Source organism: Thunnus thynnus, chromosome 9, assembly GCF_963924715.1.
Source record: "Thunnus thynnus chromosome 9, fThuThy2.1, whole genome shotgun sequence".
In the NCBI taxonomy this organism is placed as follows: Eukaryota; Metazoa; Chordata; class Actinopteri; order Scombriformes; family Scombridae; genus Thunnus; species Thunnus thynnus.
In genome coordinates this window covers 29,104,816-29,117,713 of record NC_089525.1, presented here as the reverse complement: position 1 = coordinate 29,117,713, position 12,898 = coordinate 29,104,816, and the positions used below count along the sequence as shown (strand labels likewise).

At 40.0% G+C, this 12,898-nt stretch overlaps 1 protein-coding gene across 1 annotated transcript in view; it reads right to left on the bottom strand.

Moving 5' to 3' along the window:
- Window positions 1-12,898, bottom strand: part of fat4 (FAT atypical cadherin 4) — a 111,983-nt gene that overhangs the window by 37,461 nt on the left and 61,624 nt on the right. The window contains exons 3-6 of the mRNA XM_067599980.1: window positions 6,742-7,003; window positions 5,624-5,974; window positions 2,355-3,277; window positions 228-402 (exon numbers count right to left, since the gene is read on the bottom strand). Coding sequence (XP_067456081.1) covers window positions 228-402; window positions 2,355-3,277; window positions 5,624-5,974; window positions 6,742-7,003 — 1,711 coding nt within the window. The remainder of the gene's footprint in view (window positions 1-227; window positions 403-2,354; window positions 3,278-5,623; window positions 5,975-6,741; window positions 7,004-12,898) is intronic.

Below are 12,898 nucleotides of genomic sequence, written 5' to 3'. Positions count from 1 at the left end.
GTAAGGACATATTACATGGTACTCAGTCCACACCAGATACGTCAGATCATGGATGATAAGTTGAGCAAGTTTAATGTGGTGCAAGTTCAGACATAAACAACTGATTTTTGGAACGCTATAAACTGAAACATAATACTGCAATACTAAAATCATCTTTTACTTAAAAGCTGTTAACCGTTTCAAGATGGCTCAATCATGACAGATCAAAACCTCCACTGCAGTCATACCTGAGTCGGTGGCTGTGATCAGCAGAATGTATTTCCCCTGAGCCTCGCGGTCCAGAGTCTGGGTCAGGCTCAGCTGGCCGCTAGATGACAGGCTGAATGCACCCTCATCGTTCCCACCACTGAGCATGTAGCTCAGCTGACCATTGGCACCTTGGTCGTCATCTCTGGCAACAACCTGGTAAAAACAGAAATGGGCTATTAAAGATTTTGACTAAACTTTTCTTTTTTGTCTTGCACATAAAATGTGTTTTCCATTTCCAGCACCAGATGAACAGTTTGTCTGGAATTAATAGAAAAACTGGAAAGATACAGTAGCTTCAACTGTGATAGTATGGCAGCATCAGAACTTACAGAAACACAAACCTCATGTCATGTCAGTTTTAAATCCTGATGAATATATTTTTTGACTTTTCCTTACCTAGCTTTACAGAGCATGGATAGAGGATGTCATATGCTGTACAGATTGTTAAAACCCATCGAGACAGAAGTGGGGGACATAGTCAGATCCTTTACTTAGCAATAGCCCAATCCACAATGCAACCTAGATTTTACTTAAATGAATTTATAGAAGTATAGTTTCATCAGAGAAATATAGTTAAATTAACAAGTAGTAAAACAATACTGCAGAATGATCACTTTCAGAGTGTTATATTACTAATTGTATTATTTAATTACTATTATTATTTATGCATTAACATAACATACAATTTGTCAAGGTGGAGCTAATTTTAACTACTTTATGTACTGTTAGGCAGTTAAATATATAATAAGACATCATATTCTATTTGTTTATTATATGTTTTGCATGCAAAATCTGAATCTGCAAATGAACAAGTAATTATAAATAATATAAATAAAGGTAGTGAACAAAAAAGTGCAATATTTCAATATAGTAGAGTATAAAGTAGTATAAAGAAAGTAAAAGGACCTGAGTCTTTCCAGCACTGGAGACAAACTTTGTGTTTTCACAGTATTGACTAAATTGACAGGTGATCTTTGGGAAGAGCAATGCTGAAATACCAAAGCCATCACACATATACCATGTACCAAAATCAAACAATTACATTCTTGCAAAGTAGAATTTTAGATTTGTTATTATTCCAAGAGAGGCTTTAGTTGAGCACGCTTGCAAGGAAAATCCTGCTCAGTTCAGACAACCACACTGACTCAAACCTGGCTGAGAGTAGCCCTTTTAAACCGCCATTCCTCACTGAGGCAGCTGAGGGTTAACTACCATCACAGTGTTCAGTGGCACCATGAAGGTAATTGTTGAGGGAAGGAAGATCATTACTTATTCACTTTGTCTAATCAGACTTTCTCAGGAAAAAGAAAACCAGAAAGTCACCAGAAAACCAGAAACGCATCTTCTAGCCTTTAGGCTGCTCTGAGGATTAAGGACAGACGTTCATTTAATGGCTTTCCGAGTATGAAACTATTAGCCTGTCTCATTTTCCCCTCATGCTTCAGCATTAAACTATCCCACTTCACTGGTGTGCCCAAATGCATTGTGGGCTTCCCAGCCCTTCCTGCCTTGCATGCCTCACACCAGCATAGACAGGTTAGCGTACAGATGTGTGTGCTTGTGTGGCAAAACCCACCAGGTCTGGACCTTTTCCCATCACATAACTGTAGCTCTCATTTCCTGACAAGGTACACAAGCCATAGAAAATGGAATTGCTCTGTCACTGGAAATCAGTCCTTCCCTCAATTTTTTATATATGGCTCATTTAAGTCATCAGGGTGGTTAGCACGTTAATTGCCTCGTCATGCAATTTAGCAAAGTTTCATATTTCAGTGAAATTCTATAAAGCCCTAATTGTGCAGAGCAAATTGCAGTCATATATCATTTCTTTATCGTTTCTGTCAGGTATTTGTCATGGCATTTAGCAAAATAAGACCACCGTGTCAGTGGTTTAGTGCACTGATACCCATCACATACCTACACTTATTAAATTAGTATTACTACAAATTTAGTTAAGGCATTAGCTCATTAAAGGTCTTAGGACTGTCATTCAAAACACTGCTTTCTTTTCACTCTGGAGGTCCTGTCTGTGAATGTTAATGACGTTTTAACTGCTTAAATTTCAATGAATGTCTTGACAAAAGAGAAAAAGCAAACATACTGACCTGCAGAATGTTTTTTGGTAGGTTCTCCAGGTTCTCTTGAACATTTACGGTGTAAGGAGAAAGCTCAAATTCAGGTGAGCAGTCATTGACATCCAGCAACACGATATTGACTGTTGCACGGTCCACCCTTGGGCTGCTACCACGGTCGGCAGCTTGGACAACCAGCGAATAGGACGACCTCGCCTCGCGGTCCAGCTGCTTGGCCACCGAAATCACCCCTGTGACCGAATCGATCCTGAAATCAGAGTTGGTGTTGCCTCCTGAGATAGAAAATCGGATCTGCCCATTTGTGCCCTCGTCTGCATCGCTGGCAAACACCTGGATAACGTCCGTTCCGGTCAAGGTGTTCTCGTCAATCTCAATGTCGTAAATATTCTGTGAGAAGCTTGGCGTGTTGTCGTTAACGTCCAGAACCATCATGGTCACATCCATGGTTGAAGACAGCCGAGGTTCGCCTTTATCAGTAGCTACAACTGTGAGGGTGTAGTTGGAAAGCTCCTCTCGGTCGAGTTCCCCTACCAGCCTGACATCTCCATCGATTGTACCGATGCTGAACTTGTTACCGAAAGGTCCTCTGAGGGAGTACTCGACGTAGCTGTTGGGGCCACTGTCGGCATCGGTGGCTTGGGCTGTGAAAACTACTGTGTCCACCGGCGTGTTCTCCTGAATGTAGGTCATCTTCTGGGAGGTGAAGGTCGGCGGGCAGTCGTTGACATCCAGGAGAATGATCGACACCTGGGCAGTGCTGGTGAAGCGGGTCATGGGAGGTGGAGCCAGGTCGTTGACTGTGACCACCAAGTTGTAGAAGGACTGGGTTTCCCTGTCCAAGGTCTTCTTGGTTTGGAGAACTCCCTCTTTGGTGATGACAAAGTGACTCTGGGGATCACCTGATGCAATTTTGTAGAGGAGCTGGGCATTTGGACCTGGAAAACATGCCAAGAGGTAGATAATCAGAAGACAGTAATGTTTGATGACTAAATTATCCAAACTTTTGATCCTCAACTCTCACAAATCCTGTAAACTGTTATCAACATTTGACAACTCAATCAGTCTAAGGTGCTTTAAATCAAAAGATAAACAACAACGAGATAGACAGCATGTCTAACATCTATACATAGTGCTAATTCCTGCTCTGTTAAATTAAGTTTGTATTTTGCTCCAATGCCTAAATTTGTTACTTTCCTTGAGTGGAGACTTAACACCTTATAGAAAAATTTAATTTGTACAAATTGGATAAATCTATGCAGGAGCAGGAATTTAGTGGGAGCGTCTGTCTTGTTACGTGCGCTACTTTGTAAATTTAGAGTAAGAGTGTATTTATAAATAAAATCTTGGTTGGTGACACAGTGACAAAAAGAAATTAATCTACAAGGACCTTTTAAAAATGACCTCGAATTAAAAAAAAAACCCCAGATAACAAACAGATAATACAATATAATGGAGGTCGAACACTGATTGGCATCCGTTGTTCCAGATGAGATTGTTACATATGCTGTATGTGTCTGAATAAGGCACTTATATGTGTTATCAACATCCATTTCCACAAATTGTGCGTGTACAACAGCTGGAGCTCTAGCTGCTACTCTTGTCCTCCAATTGGACGATCCATTCATGTGGCATGACAGATTACTATCAAAAGAGAAACACCACTGCAAACCACTTCCGAAACTGATAGTGCGGCTGTGCAGTTTTGGAAAATTCCTCGCAATTGAAACATTTATTTAAATAACACAACTACACTATGACTGAATGGATGGATGCAGTAAATTATCTAACCCTGAAATCTGGCCTAATCCGCAGTGCTCCTCTAGAACCGGGGGTTAAAATGAGCTTAAATTGAGCGTCTGTAATTCAACTCAACGGGGTATTCATGTGGAAAGCGCCGGCACCTTCCCACACTCCAGCGTTTATTTACAGTACACAAGTAATCCCTTATCAAAAGCATGAGTGCTACTTCCATCCGAGTTTAGGCTACTTCGTCTGCAGACAAAGTCTGGGGGTCACAGGTCAGGGCTTAGGAAGTGCTAACAATGGCGGTGTTTTATTTTGACAGTGGGAAGTAGCAACTATATATCTGAGAGGACGGCGCGGTCAGATTATGTGGACAGTGGAAGAAGAAGCCAGACTCTGGTTGAGAACTAGGCAGCATATTTCCCAGGAATGTAGGTCACAATAACCACATTAGGCCTGGATGAAGCGGTAATTACAGCAGAGGAGAGCAGCGGTGACTGTTCAAATACCACATGGCACTTCACAAACATGAAACCCACCACCTGAAACGTAGAAATAACTCAACCCCACTTAATCATATGGTGAGGATGTTGTATTTCATCAAATCATTCGTGCGTGAAATAAAATATAAATGAAAAATAAAATGTAGGTTTGAAAGCTTCTGTGTAACCAACTGTCATAACAAAATGACAGGCCTACATTAAATTAATCTCCTACAGCTCACTCACACTTGATTTATACGCTACATAAGTACTTTACAGCTTTAAACTTTCTCACAGAACAGTTTCCTTTAAATACTGTGATGCCTCTGGGATATTTAACCCTGATTTAACTTCATTTAACTACAGTCTAAGATAATGGTCTAACTACAACGTTGGCAGTACTGTTGAATGCATATAGCATATAATTTGCCACAGTCATGTTAACATTTTGTCAGTGTTTTTGTAAGTGACATGTTATGATTGTCAAACTGTCACATAACAATTACAAAGAAATAAAAATATTACAATCCTTACAAATTAAAAAAAAATCATTCAGTCACAAGCTAGTAGTAGGAGAATTAACATGTCTTATATATTGATCAGAGCCTGATTGATATATTAGCTGACTTGTCACAGATATATAACAGATATATCAGTGTCAGCATAGACGTGGGCAGATGTGTAAAATAGAAATTGATAGAAAATATTTAATGTTATAGACTGTGTTTTTGTGTATTTTTTACACTTACACCATTTCATATATTTCAAGTTTTATACATTTATTTATTTATCTACAAAATAATTGTATTTACAGTTTCTGTTCAAAATGTGCTATTGTCTTATATTCATAGTTGTTTACTATTACTGTTGATCAACTGCAAAATATATGGTCACACTAATTTAATGACAATGCATAGGGTGTGTTTGTGTTATGTGGTTATTTTTAAAATAAATATTGTCTATTTTATAGTTCATAGGTTATAGTTCTCTCAGATATTGATATCAGCATCTCAAGTATCAATCTGTCTAGGATATTTTAATCCCACATGTACATACCATCATCAGCATCACTGGCCCCGACAGTGACAATACTGGATCCAGGCGGCAGGCCCTCCGAGATGGATGTGCTGTACACGGTGGTGTTAAAGATGGGCGGGTTGTCATTCACGTCCAGGATGTTGAAATACACTCTAACCGTGCTGGCCTGCCCCCCGCCATCCTGCGCCTTCGCGGTCAGAATATAGTACTGCTGAGTCTCATAGTCCAGTGGACGCGTCACGTTGAAAACTCCCGTCACCGGGTTCAGGAGGAATGTCTCGTCCTCATCGTCCTCCTCCAGCGAGTAGGTGACCTCTCCGTTCACCCCTGAGTCAGAGTCGCTGGCCAGGATCGCCGCCACAATGGAGCCTGTGAGAGTCAGACGGGTTGTAACACAGAGGTGAGAAGTTACATTTTATTGCTATATAGTGTAAATTGACTGTAATATCTCTGCAGGGGTTATCAGGTTTGTTTTTATTAATACCAGTGAGTCAGGGATCACTCTGCCAGTTGCTAAAATAACATAATTTTTTGGTCTGTACTATTTTGGAACTGAAATTCTATTCATTGGTGTTTAATGATGGCTTCTATATGAACATACTGAGCAAACAGCTAATGATAAAATGTGTTTTATAGTTGATAATAATTTTAAGTCTTTGATTTCTTATGTAATTGAAAAATATATATATCTTTTTTTATAACTGAAGCAGCTAGAGGGACAAAGGATCTTAGCCAGACAGTTGTCAGCATTGTTGTAAATCCAGCTGGTTGCTGATGGATTTCCATATAAATCAAATATCAGTTAATGTCCCTTTGATCTCTTAAACTCTTGATCTTCCCCTTAAGGAAGATACGGAGGATTTGGGAGAGCTTCAAGGGTCACATAAAATCTTCAAAAAATGGAAAAAAAAGAAAAAGAAACTCTTAGAAACTACTGCAAAAGATCTGCTCCTAATAATGTGAGGCTCTTGATTACCTTAACAGAGCTGTCTAAGTCTAGTCTAAAGCCTTTTGCAGAGGACAAAATATTCACTGCCTAAAATCTCCTACTGTACGTCTCTGGTTTCTTGACTGTAAAATACTGTGATTGTGTAGATAGCAGTTGGATGCTTCATTGAGTGATACTAAGACCTTACCTGCCGCCATGTCTTCAGGGATATCAAATGAGTATGTTGCTCGAGAGAACTTTGGCATGTGGTCGTTGACGTCCTTGACGGTGATGTTCAGCCTCATGTCAGACGACTGTTTTCCATCGTCCGCACGCACCAGAAGGGAATATTTTGAACGGCGTTCCCGATCCAGCTTCTTGGTGGCGATCAGATCACCGGATTCAGGGTCGATCCGGAAACTGTCATCCGCCCCGCTGATGATGGTGTATGTCACAAGAGCATTTGGACCCTGAGGAGAAAGACAGAAAATTAAACAGCTGATTATAATACAGTCAGCTACTTTTAGTGGTTATGATATTTAATATGTAGCTTTTTTCGCTTGTAAAACATACAAACATGAATTCAAAATAATTTGCATAATCAAATCTACAAACATGTTTACGGCACAAAACCGTAAATTGACTGACTTCATGTCAGGCAGCAAACCAAACCCATCAGTATTTGGTAGCTAGGTTGTCTAGGACATTATTCTAAGTCAGGATCTTGGGATACCAAGCAAAAAAGGGTCAGTAGGTTAGATGCACCTTGTTGAACTTTGTCTCAAATGTAAGTTCTAAGGCTACGGAGAGGAAGAGCATCATAATTACAAGCATCAAAGCAACTCTATCTGGTAGGAAATCAGATTGTTTATCACACATGTTGTCACGTGTCAAGTCTCCAGATTAAACTACCAAGTTATCTGGCATGAATGAAACCCTTCACTGTGACTTCTTCACAGACACGGTCCATCAAAAAGACCGTGCAATTGAAAAGAAAAATCAAGATGGTGATGCCAAAAGAAGAGGAAGAAGAAAACAGATGTAAAGGGATGATACTCAACTGACTGAACCGCACGACCGTAAGAGAAAACACCTGACTACAAACTATGATAAACTATAAATATCACCTCCTTTGACCTTTTGGATATAAAATGTCATCACTTCACCATTTTATCCTATTAGACATTTGTGTGAAACTTTGTCATAGTTAGCGTATGAATTTGTGAGGTAAACAGAAAGAAAAAAAAAACTATTATTATTATCATTGTAATTTATGTCTGTTATTAAGCCCTATGTTATCTTCTCTTAAATTAATGCATCAACGTTATTTCAACTGTTTTGTGATAAAAAAGATCAATTTATTTTAAGAGTCTGTAGAAAAGGGAATAAGTATCCTTAAAAGAACATACAATAATGCAAGTTTCTACATTACAGTAACGTTAAAACATCACTTAATTCTAAAAACATATTGAAAAGTAATAAGTTGAATTATCTCACCATACTAAAAGCTGAGAATCTCTTAGTCTTTGAACTTGTGAGGGCTATAGTGTTCCTCTATAAATGCAACAAATAGATCCTCTGTTACCTTGGACAAGTACAAGCGCAACAACATATGTGATAGCTATAGCAAGAGGCTTTGGAATAGGAGAGGAGCACTAAATGTGATATGACAACTGAATGAGGTCGGTGACAGAGCTTGACGTTTATATTTGTGCCAGGGACAATAGAAGATCAGACAACTGTCTCACCCTGTGTCTTCTGCCAAAAAAAGAAAAAGCAACATCAAATAGCTACTGCTATTCAGTGAGATGAACCCAGGGCTCTGGTTACAGCTGGTTAAAAGCTAAGCTAAAAGAGACTCTTTCAGCTATGCCTGATGTTTGTGTGGTGCTTTTTGATCCTGCCCGGACAATGGAAAGGCTTATAAAGAGAGTTGCATTAAGCTGTTTCTGCATTTATGCATATCAACACATCTACTGCCTTGGTGGGCAATAGCGCTCGCATGACAAAACGTATTTTAAATATAGTATCTGTAGGTGATAGGTAATGAGAGAAAGCCTGAGCTAGCCTGACTGTGCAGTAGCTGTAGCTTTCAGGTATGCATTTGTTGAGCATGTAAGTCACTTTACATATTCAACTCCTACTAGATATAAGGCAGTTTTCTGCTGGGTATTTTTAGTAATATTTTTAGCTTTGCTTGAGTTACAGTTTTCTCAACTCCCTGTTGTTGAGCTGCTAGTTGCCACTTAGCATCTTTACATCTCTGAGGCTAGTGCCTCCTAGCAGGTTTCCATTGAAAATGACTGACTTGCTGCTTCTTGTGTTTTTGTAGCTGCATGTTTAAAGCTGCACTTATCAATATTTTATATAAACACTGGAAAAAATGACTATATGTAAATGTGAATCCATAAATAATACTCATGCTTGCTGTACCTCTCATGTGTTTTAAGGCTTTCACTTTTAGATTAACCACTGTATGCTGTTGTAGCTACAGAAGTCTAAGGTTTTTGACACATCTATGCCTTCTTCTGCCTGGAAAGTGTCTAAGGAGTAGATCAGATATGATGCAAGAGAAAGTTCTATCAGTCACAAAATAAAGTGAAGCATTTCTTTTCCTTTCACTCTGCTACAACAGACTTGTATAAATGCTAATGCACCAAACAGTCTGAACCTGGCAGCCAGTCGCCAAAAGCTTTAGGTGAAGTCAATATTGTAAGGCCAAGTTCATGACTTGCTCTTATCTCTTTCCCATGGCCCGTTTTTACGACAGATAAAACCTCCGTCTTCTTGACCTTGTCTCTCATTGCATTACCAGAGTCCCGCTCTGAGATCCAGGCCCAGTAAAAACCGGGGAGAAGAGGAGGACGGAGTGAGGCTCTGCTCATCTAAGGACCCTGCTGTCATCAATCAGTGGTTCCAGATCTGGCAATCCCATCAGCCACCTGGGCCGCAGTCCGGAACCCAACACCCGTGGTTTGCCAATTAATTTTCTGATAGGGTTCAAAGGCAGAGCAAGTAAGGTGGGAGAGGCCGAGCAGGGGGTCCATCTAGGCCGCAGTCCAACACACACACACACACCTCTAACCATGCAGATAATCAACACGGGCGAGCATTTACACACGTATTAAAATACCTACACTCTCAATTTAATGCATCCATCTTTCTGACTAGTCTCATCTCTCTCTTTACTCAAGCAGCATCAGTGATTAAGATCTTGCATGCCCACAAACACACACTCGCACACCAACAACGGTCGCCCTCTTGACCTCCACTCAAGAGTTTGACTACTTTACAGCTCTCCAAAGACACAGTGGGTTGTTGGGGGGGGCGAAAAAAAAGAGGGCTGACCAATTAAACAGCAGCGTTCCAGGGAGCAAAGAGTACCAGACTGCAGCAGAAGGAAACTCATTTAGCAGATGAGTGGTTTTTGGGAGCACACAGTTCCTATGAGAAGTGAGAGGTGCGAAGCAGACAGCGCCGGCGGGGATAGTGAGCTTCCTGTATGCAACAGCACCGAGTGAGCAAGCCAATCATAACACAGACTCCTGAAAAACAAGAAATGTGTTGTCACTGAGAGCTTAAAAATAAAGCCTTTGAAAGGCGGAGATGGCCAAATCGGCTACACTGCTGGTGTGTTTCGAATGCATTCACAACTGCAAGGAGTGGCTAGAAGTATGCTTGCAGTAGGTATATGCCTCTGGAACACATTACTGTTCATTTTGAGGCAACGCTTACTTTCAGAGACCGCTCCTAAAACACCCATTGTTCCACTTTTCTTCATTAAGAAAGGTTTTGTTTTTTTTTACCTGTGACATATTTTCCACATCAGGTCAGAATTCTAATAAAACACTCAAGGTCTTTCCAAAAAAGCACAAAAGGCAGCATATTTCCTTCAGATGAGGTGAGAAACATTTTCAGAGAGGCCTAGCCTGCATTAGAGAGAGCAAATTTTTACATATTGATTTTTCTTTCGACCCTAATGCAACCCCTTCCTTCTTTTTGCTGTGGTGATGGCGCAGCAAAAAACGGATGCGTAGAAACAGCATTTTAATACCCTCACACATGAATCCCACATGTAGCACTGTTAAATTGGATGGGATCATAATGATGTCTGAATTCAGCCCATCAGCTGGCCAACAGCTTGCACTCTTGGCTACTCTGCACTGGCTCACACATGTGGCTTTCTCAGCAAGGGCTCCAATGCGTTCCGTACGCTTAGTGTCAGCGTAACTTAAGTTTCCTGCGTAAGGATGTGGGCAAAGACTTGGCTGGCCTTATATCTGGCTCCGAGTGGGAGCTGGAATGAGGTGCAGGCTTCTATTTAGCAACCTATTCATGGCAGCACTGAAGTTTGGAGTAAACATCTCCTGAATCTGTAATTTCTAAAAGACTCCTCTACATTCTCTTTATGTGTCTCTATGTTTTCTGACTAAAAGCAGAATCTTGCAAGAAGTCCTTTGGTTTGATCATTTTGCAAGACATATATGCATATGATGTCTGTATATGTGCATGTCAAAATCAGTTTTTCATTCCTCACCAAATGTGTGCCGCCTTACGGTAAGTTTCAGCTTATGGACCGCAGCTCAGACCGAAGCTCCTCTTAAATTCAGATATGAGGAAAAAGTGAACAACTGAACAGTTTGATTTCAATACCATATGCTAAACCTTTCAAGATCAAAGCTGTGAATACTCTGGCGCTGAAAAAAGAAAATAATCAAATAATGTCCTTAAAAATCTCCCTACTGAAAAGACTGACCTGCCTCCAGGTCTGAGATTTACTGTCAATATTGTGTTCTGATAAAAGAAAAATGGCCAGAAGTGTGACTTTGTCTGACTTTTCTAACATTCAGAGAGAATAGATGGTGGTGAGGCAACAGCTGTGCAATAAAAGACGTGTGGCCTCATAAGTTACCATTATATTTGAGTCAATATTCCCTCATCCTAATCTCTCTCCCCTCAATAGCCTGATTTCTTCCATTCACTTCAACTATGTCCTTTGGCTTCGGTGAGGGACCGCAGACCTTGGAGATGTCGGCAGGGCCAGCATTTCTCTCACTGCAGGATTTAATGTCAATATCCTGCCTAAAGCAGCTAAAGATGGAGCGTTTAACTAATTGAAAGTGATGCCAGTGATGTAATGTGAACTACGGGGAACGCAGAAGGTCTATCAGACGCAGCAGGCCGAAAAATCAATCGCTCTCCTCCAGGCTCTGTGACACCAGTGGCCTCAACGCGTCTCAGATAACATCAAAACTTGAGAGACAAAAGGATGAATTCTATATGTGTGTGTGTGTGTGTGTGAGTGTGTGTGTGTGAGTGTGGCTAGAGGAGAGAAATGTAACAAGACAGCTTGATTCAAAGTGTGGGTCCATGTGTTTATGTTACTGGCTAGAGTAAAAGAGACCTTAATCTGTCTTGGCCACTTTGTGTCACTGTGTGTTATCAGGATGTTATAAAGTTCAATGGTTAAACTAGTGACACAGTACTCTAAAGCAAACTGTACTCTAATGTAAAGCTTTAACTGATGATTATTTTCATTATTCATTGATTTTTTTCCATTAACTGTTTAGTCTATCAGGTGTCATCTGACAAAATAGTGACAAATTGGTAACCAAGTAGTGAATAATGTCCTCTACAATTTCCAGGAGCCCAAGGTGACATCTTCAATTTGCATTTTTTGTCTGACTAACAGCGAACAACCCAAAGGTGTTTTTGCTTCAATGATTAATTGCTTATCAAGCTAAAACAATGAATTTCTGTCAAAGACTAACTGATTCATCAAGTAATTGTTTCTGCACTACTCTAATGATGTGTTTGACACCATATACACTTGTCCAACTAATAACTATAACCTCTAAAACTGCTTTATAGCTCTTAAACCCTTTATCTAAAACCCACCATGGACCACCTCTATATACTCTCTAATATTTACTCTATTGCTCATATGCACACATGCAAGGCTATATAAGGAAGGCTGGTATTTATTCATGTGTTTCAATGCAAAGGTCCTATTAAATCAATGACATTTAATGTAGTATTTTGCCTTATTTCAGCATTTTGAATGTGTTGTCTGGTCTCATGCAGTACGTGATGAAGCCCCTCAGTATGTCTCTGAATTGTTTGGTCCATTTAGGAATCTGAAGCCGGATGTTAACTGATGCTTTTGCTTTAATCCCATTTTGTTCTTCTGCTTGTTCCTACACTGTCTGATATTTTTTCCACAACTCTTTTAATGGTATACTAATTTAGGAAGTGCTGTTTAAATATATCTGTACTTATTTACCACCCTCTCCTTCATAATTAAGGTAACAGGTTGGCCAAGTTTAGTTAGTTTTCTAACATGGTCTAAATGGCTTTTCTGTCCT